At 50.3% G+C, this 15,061-nt stretch overlaps 1 protein-coding gene across 7 annotated transcripts in view; it reads left to right on the top strand.

Annotated features, from left to right (window-relative positions):
• LOC143132575 (protocadherin alpha-C2-like) overlaps positions 1-15,061 on the top strand; it is a 91,810-nt gene that overhangs the window by 64,485 nt on the left and 12,264 nt on the right. For 6 of the 7 annotated variants that reach the window (XM_076292190.1, XM_076292192.1, XM_076292189.1 and 3 more), the window contains exons 2-3: positions 6,548-6,606; positions 11,886-11,971. In XM_076292190.1, coding sequence (XP_076148305.1) covers positions 6,548-6,606; positions 11,886-11,971 — 145 coding nt within the window. Of the gene's footprint in view, positions 1-93; positions 2,354-2,416; positions 2,708-3,755; positions 3,761-6,547; positions 6,607-11,885; positions 11,972-15,061 lie in introns of those variants that run through there. The other variant, XM_076292188.1, reaches the window with a different exon arrangement.

The following is a 15,061-nucleotide window of genomic DNA, read 5'->3' as shown; positions in this document are numbered from 1 at the left end:
CCTTTTTTTAATGCTGTGGCGGGAGTATTCGCAAGGCAAGCTCAAAAGGCGGAAAGCTGTTTATAATCCGTCTGCGGATCTTGCCACCTTGCGATGGCTGTTGCGGGGCGATGTAGCACCATAAACGAGTATGTGCCTCTTTGTTTTTATTTTGTTATAGTTTTACTAAGTGGCCTTACAAATGCGGTACAAGTTCGGTATTCCATTCCAGAGGAGCTGGATCCCGGAGCTTTCGTGGGAGACATCGTTAGGGATTTAGGACTAGAGCTGAGAAAGCTCTCAACACGAAGGATGCGTATCTCCTCCGATAACAGGAGGTATTTTAATATTGATCACAAAAACGGGAAGCTATTCGTTAGCGACAGAATCGACCGTGAGACGCTGTGTGATTACAGCGGCTCCTGCCTCCTCAATCTCGAGGTGGTTCTTGAAAACCCTCTCGATACGCACGACGTGGAGGTGGAGATTTTAGACGCGAACGACAACTCACCTTTATTCCCCCGAGACGAGTATCAGCTGGAGATCTCCGAGTCTGCGCCCGCTGGGTCCCGGTTCCCCATCGAGGGTGCACAGGACACGGACGAGGGCTCCAATTCGGTGCGCCTTTATCGCCTCAGCCCAAACGAGCACCTAGCACTCGAGTCCAACAAACCCCCACCTAATGGAAAGCACATCGAACTGGTATTAAAAAAGCCTCTGGATCGCGAGCAGACGCCTTCTCATCACCTAATCCTGACAGCCACGGACGGAGGCACTCCACCGCGCACGGGCACAGCTAAAATTAACGTGCGTGTTTTGGACACAAATGACAACGCGCCAGTGTTCGACAGCTCTGTGTACAAAGTAAAACTGAAGGAGAACTCGCCCCTTGGAGCCTTAATTATAAAGCTCAACGCCACAGATCGCGATGAAGGCACAAATGGTGAAGTGTACTACTCCTTCAGCAGCTACACTCATGAAAGAGTCCGCCAAATGTTCACCATGGACTCTGACAGTGGTGAGATCAGAGTCAGAAGCAATGTTGACTTTGAGGAGACCAACACGTATGAAATGTACATCCAGGCGATGGACAGAGGCCCAGGTGCTGTGGCTGTCCACTGCAAGGTGGTGGTGGAGGTCCTGGATGTAAATGACAACCCCCCGGAGATCGTGCTCTCCTCTCTGTCCAGTCCTGTGAGGGAGGACGCGAGGGCGGACACCGTTGTGGCTCTGATCAGCGTCAACGACCGTGACTCAGGCCAAAACAAGCATGTCACCCTGGACATCATCCCTCCCAACCTCCCCTTCAAGATCAAATCCTTTCGGAACCACTACACGCTGGTCACGTCCGCCTTTCTGGACAGAGAGGCCATTCCGTACTATAATGTGACCGTGACGGCCAGCGATGGCGGAAGCCCCTCTCTCTCTTCCCAGATGGCCGTGCGTGTGGACGTGGCCGACGTGAACGACAATCCACCGCGCTTCGAGCAAACCTCCTACACTGTCTACGTCACAGAGAACAATGCCCCCAGCGCTGCCCTGTGCGTGGTGAAGGCCACCGACCCGGACGCAGGCGAAAATGCCCGCATCACCTACACCGTCCTCAACGACAACAACCACGGCATCTCGGTGGCCTCCTACGTGTCCATCAAGTCGGACACCGGCGAGGTCTACGCCCTGCGCGCGTTCGACTTTGAGAAGCTGCGCGAGTTCCACTTCCAGGTGAAGGCGCAGGACAACGGCGTGCCTCCTCTGAGCCGAGTGGTCACCGTCTACGTCTACGTCATGGACCAGAATGACCACACGCCGTACTTCGTGAACCCATCGCCGAACAGCACGCACCCCTCCTCCGAGACCGTGCTGCGCAACGCGGAGGCCGGCGCGTTGGTGACGCGCGTGGCGGCCTGGGACGGCGACGCCGGGCAGAACGCGTGGCTACTCTACAGCCTGCAGCACCCGGCCGACCTGGACCTGTTCAAGGTGCACGAGCACACGGGCGAAATCCGCACCACCCGCCGCGTGGTGGAGGACAACTCCACCCTCTTCAGCCTGGTGGTGCTCGTGCACGACCACGGCCTGCCGCCGCGCTCCTCCACCGCCACCGTCCACGTGGCGGTCATCGAGCCGTCCAAGGCCACCCCCGACCCCAAGCGCATCATCCGGCCGCACGGGCCGCTCGGCCTGTCCAACGTGACGCTCTACCTGATCGTGGCGCTCAGCGCCACCACCTTCGTCTTCCTGGTGACGGTGGTGGTGCTGGCCATCGTCAAGTGCCACGCGTACTGCAGCCAGCCGGGCGCCTGCTCCTGCTCAGCCTGCTGCGGGAGCAAGAAGGCGCCTAAAGACAGTGGAGGAGGAGGAGGAGGAGGAGGAAGTGGAGGGGGTAGTGGTGGTGGATCAGGTGGAGGTGGGAGTGGTGGTGGTGGGGGTGGTGGAGGAGGCGGTGGTGCCGCTGGGGGTGGTAACCAGGCGCCCAACAGCAACGTGGCCCTGCGTCGGGACCTCAAAGTGGAGCCGCACTACATCGAGGTGCGGGGCAACGGCTCGCTCACCAAGACGTACTGCTACAAGACCTGCCTGACCGCCACGTCGGGCAGCGACACCTTCATGTTCTACAACATGGGCCGGCCCATGAGCGGGACTTGGGGCTCGGAGCGCTTCTTCACGGGGCACAGCAGTCAGTTTGTGCGGCGGCTCAGCATGCCGGACGCCACCGCCATCCAGGTGTGTGCTCCGCCCTAGTCCAGCCCTGTCCTGCACAACTGCACCTGTCCCCCCGTTCCCTCTCTCCATTGCTGTGCTGTGCTGTGTCAGGCATCCAGTGGCTTTGTTTTGGTTGTGTGTTTTTTTTTTTTATTCTCCTCTCGTTTTAATTCTACCCTAACTCGAGGCAAACAGTGTTTGCTGAGAGTATTGTGGTTGGCATTTAGCTTAGGAAGAAAAAAAAAACCCTCTGAGCTGCATTTTTTTTGGTTTGTTTCTTTTCCCCACGTTGCTCTTGCTTGAATAGAGGATGGGCTTTTGCTGACTGTGTGACAGATTTATTTTTTTCACCATACATGTGTGTGTGTGTGTGTGTGTGCCCACGCCTGTGTCTACAGGTAAAAATATCATATAGTAAATAAACCTCTGTAGGGATGTTTGTATGACTGTGTGTGTGTGTGTGTGCCAGTTGTTTGTTTCTGATGATTCAGGGTATCAGAGGTTTATGCGTTTCTCTTCCACTTTCGTATACAGCTGTCATCAAATCGCTCTTCATTATTTCTGTATGCAGGCGAAAACAACCCACTCCTCTCCCCTTCCCTGCTCTTCTTTGCTCTCCTCTCCTCTCCTCTCTCCTTATTTGCTCTCCTCTCCTCTCCTCTCTTCTCATCTCCCCTCCTCTCCCCTCCTCTCCTCTCCTCTCTTCTCATCTCCCCTCCTCTCCCCTCCTCTCCTCTCCTCTCCACTTCTCTCATCTCTTCTCATCTCCCCTCCTCTCTTCTCCTCTCCTCTCCTTTCCTCTCCTCTCCTCTCCTCTCCTCTCTTCTCCCCTCCTCACCTCTCCTCACCTCTCCTCACCTCTCCTCTCTTCTCTTCTTATCTCCCCTCCTCACCTCTCCTCTCCTCTCCTCTCCTCTCCTCTCTTCTCTTCTTATCTTCCCTCCTCTCCTCTCCTCTCCTTCATTTGCTGCAGTGCAGCCTCCACAGTCCTCACAGCTGAATGTGTTCTATTTGGAGGCGTCAAAGCCCAACCACTGCCCCGCTCCCCAGTTTTCACACCCTGTCCTCTGGAGGCGCCGTCACATGTCCTCAGCCTCTCCGCCACAACACCGAGGAATCCAGCGCTGGCCAAATTTAGAGCTGGTGTGCTTGAGGTTTGCTTTCCTTTTGAGAAAAACAAAAAAACAACAAAAAAAAAAGCAAGGGCTGTGTTGTCACTCGAGGGGCTTGACTCAAGTGGATCTTGCATAATTTAGATTATTGAGTTTCCCAAATGGACTGGGACAGAATTGTTTTTTTTTTTGTCTTACCCCAGACTCCACTGTAATTGCGCTCATTTGATAGAAGTGTCTGGAAGGCGTTTGGACGATGGCTTGCTGCTGACCGAAGTGGTGCCCCTCGCGCGAGCTGAACGAGTACACTCTGTATCATCATCTGTCCTCATTCTCCAAATCCTCACTAATGGCCATCTGTGGGCAGTTATGTGCCAGGCTTCTTCACTAAAAGATTGGGGGGGGGGGGGGGGGGGGGTGAGATGTAATGTAGCATATTAGCGTGTCACAAGCCAGAGCACATATTGGCCCGTCCCCATCCAAAGTGACAGCACCCTGCACAGTTCTTGGTCAGTTGCAAGTAGGGTGGGTGTGTGTGTGTGTGTGTGTGTGTGTGTGTGTGGAAAGAGATTGTTGGTACTATTTCCTGGTCCCATTGGTGTGGGGAAGAGGCTTTTTCTGGGCGAGGGGGGATAAAAGGAGGTGGTGCTGGAGAAAAGCAGCTCTTTCGGCTCTAATTGCTCCCCCACTTGCCTGTCGCTCTCATTAAATGCCAGTCATGTTTGTTCCCACTTGCTGTGTAATTAAGAAGCAGTGGCATGCTTTTCCTTGCTAGCGGCGTCTGATTGGGTGGCTCGGTTTGAACGGGGCCCGAGGAAGCGCTGTGATTGGCTGGCGCAGGGTGTGCGAGTGCTGTATCCAGGCGAGGTGTGTCCACTCGGCACAGGCCTACGAGAGAGAGAGAGAGAGAGAGAGAGAGAGAGACAGAGAGAGAGGGAGAGGGAGAGAGAAAGAGATTGTAAGGAACCTCTAGCATGACGAGATCAGACCCTACCATAGCTCGTTATCTCCCTCTCTGCAATCAGAGTGCTGAGAGTGACAAATGAGGCTGTTCAAACCAAACTGATGAGGAAAAAATGAATTATGAAGCTTTGAGGTCTCTTTTTTTTTGTCATTTTTTTAGTCGCTATCTCTGTAACTCACTGCTGAGTAACAACAATAAGCCATGGTCAGTCGCGTGTCGCTATATGCAGAATATATGTATTGGAAAATGTCCCCTCTTTTTGTAAGCGTATACATTTAAGATGTGTGTTGGGAGATAGGATTGATTACCCCTTCATCTCTCAACACCTTTTTTTTAGTCTGTGGCAGAAGTCTTTCAACAGTCTTCATCATTTTCAACAGTCTTCATCAAAGGTCTAAATCGTTTGCACACATATGCTAAATTTGCATTGCACATTGCATACAAAATATCCATATACACATACACACAACCACACACACACACACACAAACACACATAAATGGTATTCTGAGGTCTTGTCAGTCTTCACCTTGAGGTCAGAATCGTCTGTTAATGTGATGGACTCATTCCGCTGGCGTGTCTTTGAGGTCCACTCTCCGGCCGGCAAATGCGGTAGTCTAATAGCGGGAGCGGGCTGCTCCTCTGTAAATATGATCGAGCGTCCGACTGAGTCACAGAGGGGCTGCAGGTCCGTCTGATTAGAGCCCATATTGGATTGCAGCCTGATGGATGTTTTCAGTGGGGGGAAGTGGCTAGGAGGGTGGAGGAGGGAGGAGGAGGTGGTGGTGGTGGTGGTGGAGATGAGGGCGGTGCAGGGTCGATGCTCCATCTCCAGCATATTTATGTCCCTCTGGGAGGAAACGTGGGTTCAAGTCACCATGGATACACATACCTGCGTCACACACACTGTCTCTCTCCTGTTGGTAGACAAATGCAGGTTTGCAACAGCTTTCACAACAAGACAGAAGCCTGTACTTTAGACTGTTTAAGGTCACTCTACATATATGTATTGTGACTGTTTGTATTTGTGTATAGTTAATGAGTATATTTTCTTTCTGTAGTTTTCCTACATCCTGGTCCTCTTGTAAATGTGTCCCCCCCCCCCCCCCCCCTAAAAGTGTAAATGTAGTCAGGTTCTCTTGATATGCATTGTTTTCTGCAGCACCTGCTCTGTGTGTGTGTGTGTGTGTGTGTATGTGTGTGTGTGTGTGTGTGTGTGTGTGTGTGTGTGTGTGTGTGTGTGTGTGTGTGTGTGTGTGTGTGTCTGCCTCTGGCCTCAAATACACACACCGCCCTGGCTGCTTGGGGGCTCACATGTCACATACAATCCACATCCAGGTGGATCAGGCCATTGGGGATAAATTGATTCCACTTCCTTCTCATCCCCCCCGACCATTCTCTGGTGTCTCGCTCTGACCTTGACTTTGAGAGGGGTTGTGTGTGTGTGTGTGTGTAAGTGAAAGAGATTAAGAGTGAGAGTAAGAGTCGAGACCCTTGTCAGTCTGGCTTGGACTACCCTTGTTGACAATGTGTCCAGATGTTTTGTCCAGCTCAGCTGTCTGAGGTCAAGTGACACACTTTTCCATTCACACTCAGAAAGTCTATTTAACCTTTCGCTCCACAGCGGAAACATTTCGGCCAGCTGCAATTCACACGTGCATTTTCTCACTTGCCGTGACCAATTACCAATGCAATTGACTTTTTTCCCGTCAGTATGGCCCGCTTGAGTACTTCTCTAAATACCTTTTCCTCCTCTTCCCCCCCTCCCCCATCTTCTCTTCCTCTGCAGCCTAAACCTCCCAATGCAGACTGGAGATACTCGGCCTCCCTGAGGGCAGGAATGCAAAGGTAAGAGGACCATTCCGCATGCATGCATCGTAAATAACACCCGCAGCAATGCACCACGAGCTGCCAGTCCAATGTGTTTACATCAGACGGTCAAGCCTCCTTTTAAAAGATGCTGGCCCTGACTAGGGGATGATGAACAGGAAATGTGGTGGAAATGTGCAGAATGCTAATTCTCAGAGAACCTAGAGCTTTTAAGAACCTAGAGCTTTTAAGTTTCAGAAATGGTATGTCACACTTCGGTACTCTATTGTAAAGCTCTAAGTTGCAATTAAATTCTCCAGTTTTGTGCACAACCGTGGCTGCATAACAGTCGGCCTATCCAGCCTAGCTATCGGTCATCTACTGGGAGGCCATATCACAGAAGAGAGAGAGCCCCAGAAGAGAGTGGATGAGTGATATGGAGAGAAATAAAGAGGAGGCAAAGGAGAGGCGAAGGAGGCGGAAGGCACGTAGCGAGCCTCAGACGGTGATTTCACAGGCGAGGGCAGCTAGGCGGAAAAGTGGCCCATTTGGGTCTCGCCGTCCACGGCGCTGCGGACGTGCAGAGATCAGATTACCCACAAGCCACTGGGCCACAAGCTGCCTGTGGATTGCCCTAGCCGGGGCACTCGTAAACAAGGGTCACTGCGATGGACAAGACATCGTCCTAATGAGCCCGAGTTGCTATAAGTAGCGTGAGCATCATGCTGCATGCTACTGCCCACTGACAAAGAGCGGTAGAGAGAAAGACAGGAAGAGAGAGAGAGAAATGGAGAGGAAGGGAGAATTATTACTGCCCCTTTTGTCCCGTGCTGTGGTCTTCCACCATCATGATCATCAGAAGTGGGTCATCTGCAGTGGTACCGTCCCATCCCAGAGACGAAGGAAGGACACGCCAACCTACAGAGCAGACAAACCCACTCTCACCTCCCCAGTCAGAGACCAGAGTACAGCACTTACAAGCCTGAATGTGTGATTGGTGTGAGTGACATGATCATGCAACATGCTTGTTTGTGCAGCTCAGTGTTGTCTGTGTGTGTGTGTGTGTGTGTGTGTGTGTGTGTGTGTGTGTGTGTGTGTGTGTGTGTGTGTGTGTGTGTGTGTGTGTGTGTGTGTGTGTGTTTTTGTGTGTTTGTATGTTTTTATGTTTGTGTTTTTGTGGCTGTGTAATATGCATGTGTCTCTACTGCTGGCATAACCTCTCTGTGTTATTAGCGTTACACTGATTCCTGCTTAATTACACTGGGGTTTAATGGAAGCTAATGTAGCTGAGCGAATCATTCTAATGTATTAAATCAGTCTCATCATTGGGAGCATGATTACATGTGCCCAGAAGGGTGCTTTGATGAGAACATCCATCATATCCCTGGCTCAGACACGCTGCTTTATTTGGATGTTTATCCCCTGCTCGCGATCTTATCCTATTTATTTGACAGAATTCCTTAATGTGGAGGGATTTGCCTTGCGTTATTCCCTTGCTACCATTATTCCCAGTTGGCCGAAAAGAGTTGTGGGAGAAGTGATTAATTGGGACTCATCTGTCCATGCAGATAGACTCTATTTTATCGTCAGTCTTACAACGGATGAGATTTTCCATCATCCTCACCATTCCCCGACACACACACACACACACACACACACACACACACACACACACACACACACACACTCATGCACAGCAACAGTCAGGAGGGCTCTCTATTTGGTAAGGACGGAGGTAGACAGAGAAGGGCGAATAGCATGAAATGGACTCAGACAGACAGGAAAGCTACTAGAGGCTGAGGGCTAGAGCCCACTGAACAGAGAGAGAGAGAGAGAGAGAGAGAAAAAAAGAGGAAGAGAAAGAGAGTAAGAGTGGAGGAGATGCGGCGAGAGTACGGTAGGCGTTGGCTGAGGATCATGTATTTGGTCCGGCGATGGCCATTAATATTTTATCAGCAAATCTGCTTTACTCCGGATCAACAGTGCTTTTAAAATGGCCTCCCTCTCTGAATCACTGCTCACCACACTATACATAGACAAGAGCTCACTTGTTCAGCCCTCTCTTCAGATTCATGGTTTTTCATTCTTTTTTTCCAATTTTATTTTCTTTATTATTTTCCTTTCTTTCTATGTTTTCTTTTACCGTTCCACCTCGACCTTCATCTCTCTCATTCCACTTGTCATATGCAAGCATAGTGAGCATATGTACATAACACGTCAGAGAAATGTAAAATGTCCTCCAAAAACCTACATTTAGGGCAGCATATAATATACATTATAAGTACCGAATCTGCACACACACACACACACACATACACACACATACACACACATAGACCCAGGCTGAGATGTGGAGATGAGAGATGGGGTTATTATAGAGCGGACACTAGTGAGCGGTCGGGGAGGGATGAGTGAATGTGTGGAGGGCCTGAGAGCTCTGTAGCATCAGTAATTGCCTGACCTTGGGACCATAGACATGTATTATCAGAGGGACAGAGGGAGAGGGAGAGAGAGAGGGAGGGAGAGAGAGGGAGGGAGAGAAAGAGAGAGAGAGGGAGGGAGAGAGAGGCGATGTATCAGGGGGCTTGACAGCTAAAATGGTGGCTACCGATTCCTTTCTCTCCCTCTTTCTCTCTCTCCCTCTTTCTCTCTCTCTCTCTTTCTCTCTCTCTCTCTTTCTCTCTCTCTCCATCTCCATTTTGCTGTCATCCTCCTGTTCTGTTCTGCCGATTGTACCTGTCCGCTCACCACTGTAACCTCTCATGTCATGATTCGCTCACGTATCAGCGACAGGGCTTCACTAGTCCACTGAACCGTAGAGACGTACCAAGACTGCTAAATGTAAACCTGACATTTTCTGATGCAGTGCAGATATTTGTTTTGTTCACTGTTCATTCTGTCTTGTAAGTGTGGGTGGAATATTCCGGCCCATTCCAAAGCAGATGACTTAGCTGTCAGACAACCAGCTGCCATTTCATTTCCTACCCTCCAAACAGCAGACACCTCAGATGCACTCCATCAATCTCAGACGAGGCAGCAGCCACTGCCACTGCCACACACACACACACACACACACACACACACACACACACACACTACCCCATCACATCCCACTCCAACTGCACACCCCCAGGCAAAGCTGTCGATCACAGATGGACACGGGTTTTTGAAGAATGTCACACATTGTCACCTCATCTCAAGGACACTGCATGTTTGTGTGTGTGTGCGTATGTGTGTCTGTTGTTTTTTAAAACCCATTCTTTTATTTATTTATATTTTCTGTGTTTGGCTGATGTTACCCGAGGTTAAGCGGTGACTCAGACACTGCTCTGGAGGTTGGCTCAATCCTTAGATAACATCACGGCATCCTGTGTTTGGGCAGGCGCCCTGTCACCCCCCCCCCCCCCCCCCATTTCTAACCCATCTAACCCCCCCCCCCCCCATTTCTAACCCATCTAACCCCCCCCCACACACACACACACAGCGCTCGCCCACTGCTCCTCAGATGCCCCTAAAATGGCTTCTTCAAAAGGCAGCTCGTCCTGTGTCCTCAGACACACACAGCGACTACATAGAGGGACAGACACAAAGAGAGGGCTCCAAGAATGAGAGAAAAAGTCAGAGTGAAAGAGAAGTGGGATGAATAGAAAAGAGCACAGAGACAGAAGAGAGAGAGAGAGAGAGAGAGAAGGGGGCAAAAAGAAAGGGAAAAAAACAAGCTCAAAGGCCATCTGGTCGTATTTGCTGAAAGAGTGGTGGCGGGCCGGCCGGACGGCCTGTCGGTAGCCTGTGGCGCCGGGGCAGTGAGATGCTTAAACTCACCCGACCTCCGTGACTCTCCACACAGCTCTCCGTCCGGTCGAATAGGGCACTGATGAGGCAGGAGAGGAGAGGAGAGGAGAGGAGAGGCGAGGCGGGGTGGTAAAAGAAAGGATTTAACTGGGTGTAAAAGAACAGCATGGAGCTGGTATTTGGCACATTCACAACCCCCCCGACAGCCTACCAACTGTGTTAAGTTACAGCTTTTACCCCTCTCTTAAAAGTCTTTTAGCAAAGATTGACCCTAACTGCTACCCTTTCTTTCATAACTCCATAAAGCTCAGGCACAGCTACTTTCTAATGCCACTTAAACACTCCCCCTCCACCCCAAGTATGGCACTGCAGTGTCAAACTCACCAGGCAGAAGCAATCGCATGCAGGTCCTCGCTAAAGTGATACCAAATCTCTACAGGCCACATCTAATTACGTTCCGTTATCACAGGCAAAGCTTAAGACTTGAGGAAGGAGTCTCCACAACACAGCCACGTTTCAAAGAGATCATATTAGGAACAAAGGAAACAACTAGACCTGAACCCATCCGAATGGTATAACTATCAGTACTGTAGTCCAACCTGTTCTAGTATCCTCCATGGGAGGTGTTTATGTGTATTTATGTTATGTACGTATGTTTGTTTTGAGTGTTGAGATTTTTGTTTGGATACATTGGCTCTGTCGGCTTGGCTTTGCTAATAGGTGGGAGGAAGCGGAATGGATTTTTTAATGTGATGAAAGTTGCTGGAAATCCCCCCAGGGTCGTAAAACATATTAAGAGCAGTGCCGCATGGCGTAAACCCTAATCTAGAGAGTGGTGCCTAAGCGTGCAGGGAGACCGCGGTGTGTAATCCCTAATCCAGGAGCATATTGCAGAGATGCCCAGGACCGTAAATCATGCTACAATACTCATTTACTCACTCACTCACTCACTCACTCACTCACACGCAGACACGCACACACACACACACACACACACACACACACACACACACACACACACACACACACACATGGCAATAGAACCTCCTTTCGCATTACTTTCCAGTGGGAGCTTAATTTCAGTAATGCCTTGCAGGAAAGGCCATATGTAATGGGAGGGAGGGGGGGGGGATTGGGCACAGAGGCTTATAACCACAATATGGGCCTCCTGGGACCCCCATTAACACATGGCAGATCTAATGCATGCTTATCTGGACATGCGTCCAGCACAGCCCCACACCACATTAGGGGACAGCCAGGCGGACCGCAGCCACTCTGAGAACAATGTCAATCATCTAATGGTCCTCAGCAGCGGAGGCTGCTGGGCTGGCACAGTATATGGACCATGAGTCAGAGTCAAAGCAAACCATCACACAAATATTTTCATGGTCAGTTGTGAATTCCCATAATTGAGGTCTCTTGTGTTTCAGTAGATTGAAAAAATGGATGTCACTGTGAGTAATGGTTGATCTGATTATGGAGTGAGTTTTCTAATGTGTGTGTGTATGTGTGTGTGTGTGTTGCAGTTCAGTGCATATGGAGGAGTCCTCGGTGATGCAGGGAGCCCAGGGGGTCCTGGTCCAGAACTGGCCGACCGTGTCCAGCGCTGCTGGTAAGTAGTCCCCAGCCGAGCCCGATTAAGCCAGAACCAGCCAGCCCCAGCAGAGCAGGCCCTGTGCAGCCACAGCTGTCTACAGCCACCAGGGCCATTCAGTTGGGCCAAACTGAGCTCACATTATCTCTGTTGACTTCGGTCCTGCCCTGGGTGAACTGCACTTTTCAGCGTTTTTTTCCCCCATTTATCCACCGGGACTTTGGTTGTCACATCTTTATATAATCACAGAGTTCTCAACATCCCCTGACTTCCTTCCTCCTCTGCCTCTCTCTCTCTCTCTATCTCTCTCTCTCTCTCTCTCTCTCTATCTCTCTCCTTCCCTCCTTCTCCTCACTGCATCCCTCTTTCTTCCTTGTGCGCCTTCGCTCCTTCTTTCTCTCTCGTCCGCTCTCGAGCGTGCTCTCCTCTTTCTCTCGCTTCAGTTCCCCGTGCAGTGGTTCCTGCAGAGTGGCCTCTTTTAGTTTTCAGATGTGCAGGGAGCTCCGCTCGGGTCGGAGTGGGCAGCCATGACCTAAATGGTTCCTCTCCAGGACTGTGGGATGGGAAAGTAGAGCTCTGGTGAAGGGAACCTGACCACCATAGCTTTACAGACAGGCATTCACAACACATGCTACGTCCTTAAGACCAGCATCCTGTTTGTGTTTCTCTCAAACAAAATAAAGCGAAAGGTGTTGTGCAAACAAAACGACAAGACACTCAAACAGACACCCTCTGTCCATCATGCAGGTTCAGGTTAAGGAGAGACAACACGGCACATATAAAGTCTGCTGTGGAAAGATATGAATAAACAGATGAAGGCAAAGTAAGGCATTGCAGGATACATTAGCAAAAAAGAGGGACCGAATAGACTTAATTCAGTGCCTGGGCAATTTCATCGCTGTGAAGTCTTTCTGACTCCCGTGTACCATTTTGACTTGATCGCGATACTGTTTCCACAAGCAGGCCCAATTTCCTTGGGTCTGACCTGCTCAAACGTGGATCAGTCTTATCGTCTGAGGCAGGAAATGACACACTAGCGGGCCATAGGAAGCCATTATCTATCAGAGCAAGGCAGAACCGGGAGAACACACTTGCAAAAAGAGGCTTAAGTACAAAGATGACCCGATAGAGACATGCCTGTTTACCGAGTTTGATGTAACTGTGAGTGTGTGAGTGTCCTGCCTGCTTAGACACACACACACACACACACACACACACACACACACACACACACACACACACACACACACACACACACACACACACACAGAAACACACACACATACCCAGAGACACACACAGACACATAGAAACACACACACATACACACACACACACACAGCTGACTGGGCATCCAAATTAGATTCTCTGTATCTCCGCTCTGCATTTTCCACTCCCCTCTCTCTCCATCTTTCTCACTCCCTGTGGCAGGCACAGTATCCCACAGAGAACAGTAGCTGCTATCTGCTGCTCCAGGGACACGGGGCAGGTTATTAATTACAGTGGCAGAGTCAGCCAGAGAGCTGATAACCGGATACCACCGCCAGCCAATGGTGGCGCGGCACACTGGTCCCAAACCTACAGTCCAATCACAGGGAGGGTTGTTCACAGTGATGCAGTTGCTATTGTCAACAGAACAATGGAAAGAGAACCTACAGTAGAAGGAAGGGTCTGTTGTCTTGACAAAACAAGACATCAGGAACGTCAACAAAGGTGTGTATCCACACATCGTACCAGATGTGTGGATACTACCTTGGAGACTGGGATTCTTAGGATGTCAGAGAGATATCAATCAGTTAAGAGCGTGAGAAGCTCTCTCCTAGTGTTCTGGTTCTTTTGCATGGCCAGCACCATGAACTCACCCAGGCTGCTCTGTTTGACTCCATTTCCTGCTCTGCTTGATGAGTCACAGGCTCCCTGGATTGCCTAAACTGTGCCTTGCTAACGAGCTAATTAGCATACTTGATTTATTTGACATTAGATTATTATTTGCACCCTACATAAAAAAAATAACTCACCATCCATGTACTCCAAAGAACAGACGCTGTTGTCTGTGTTGTCAAGGTCAGTCCGTGTAGGTGTGTGTGAAGGTACGTTGGAAGGAGCAGTAATGGGGAGGTAAAATAAGGCCATTTATCACTGAGGACAAAGACACAGAGAATGGAGGTAAAAAGGCAAAATGGCAGCCTGATAGCCAGGACTCCAAATGAGCTGTGAAAAGAACAGAATGGAGAAAATGAAGAAGTGTGGAATTAAGAAAAAAGGTGTTGGAGGAGAGAGACCAGAAAATAAGACTGGCTGAGAGAAGGAAAGGTGGGAGGAGGTGGTTGGGAAAAGAGAAAGAAAGAGAGAAGATGGAGAGACAGATAACGAGTGAATGAGAGAGAGAGAGGGAGAGGCAGGGCTAGCAGAAGAGAAGGGGATGGGCGAGGCTACGCAATTACTGGGGTGATGAAAGTGCGATTTGTTCTAATTAAGTCTGTGTTGATGAGCGCCACAGCAGCCAGAGCCCCAGCCTGCGTCTGCACCGAGCCGCTCTGACTCCACACTCTTCAGCTGGAGACAAATAAATAGCATCTCTCTCTCTCTCATCTCTCTTCTCTCTTCTCTCTCTCTCTCATCTCTCTCCATCTCTCTCACTCTCTCTCTCCCTCTTTGATGTTGCCATCGATTACCTGTCGAGGTTGATGAGTTCCAGCATGGGTCCTCGGGGCCTCGGGGAGAGGGGGCGAGGACATGAGGGAGGATTATGGCTACTTCAGCTGTCTGTTAGCCCCACAGCCATTTTGTCACTGGGCGACTGAGTGAACGAGCGAGCGAGCGACTGACCGAGCCAGCCAGCCAGCCAGCCAGCCAGTGGATCAGGTGGTCAGTCATGTGGCCTGTCGGTTGGTCTTCGGGGGGCTGGGCCGGGAGTAGATTTTGAGGGTTTGTGCAGAGCAAGATAGGTGAAAAATGATCCATTAAAAGGCCTTTAGCCGTCATTGCCAAAAGCTTTAAATGCGCCTTAATTTAGCTTGGGTGTGTGATTATGAGCCAGTGATGCCAGTGCCAACACCCCACTGTGTGTGTAAGTATTGCCGTGTGTGTGTGTGTGTGTGTGTGTGT

This window comes from Alosa pseudoharengus, unplaced genomic scaffold (genome assembly GCF_046254945.1).
Source record: "Alosa pseudoharengus isolate Yale_2024_CS ecotype anadromous, Long Island Sound unplaced genomic scaffold, YU_APseudo_1.1 YU_APseudo_1.1_scf_19, whole genome shotgun sequence".
Taxonomy (NCBI): domain Eukaryota; kingdom Metazoa; phylum Chordata; class Actinopteri; order Clupeiformes; family Clupeidae; genus Alosa; species Alosa pseudoharengus.
This window is presented reverse-complemented; position numbering and strand designations above follow the sequence as displayed.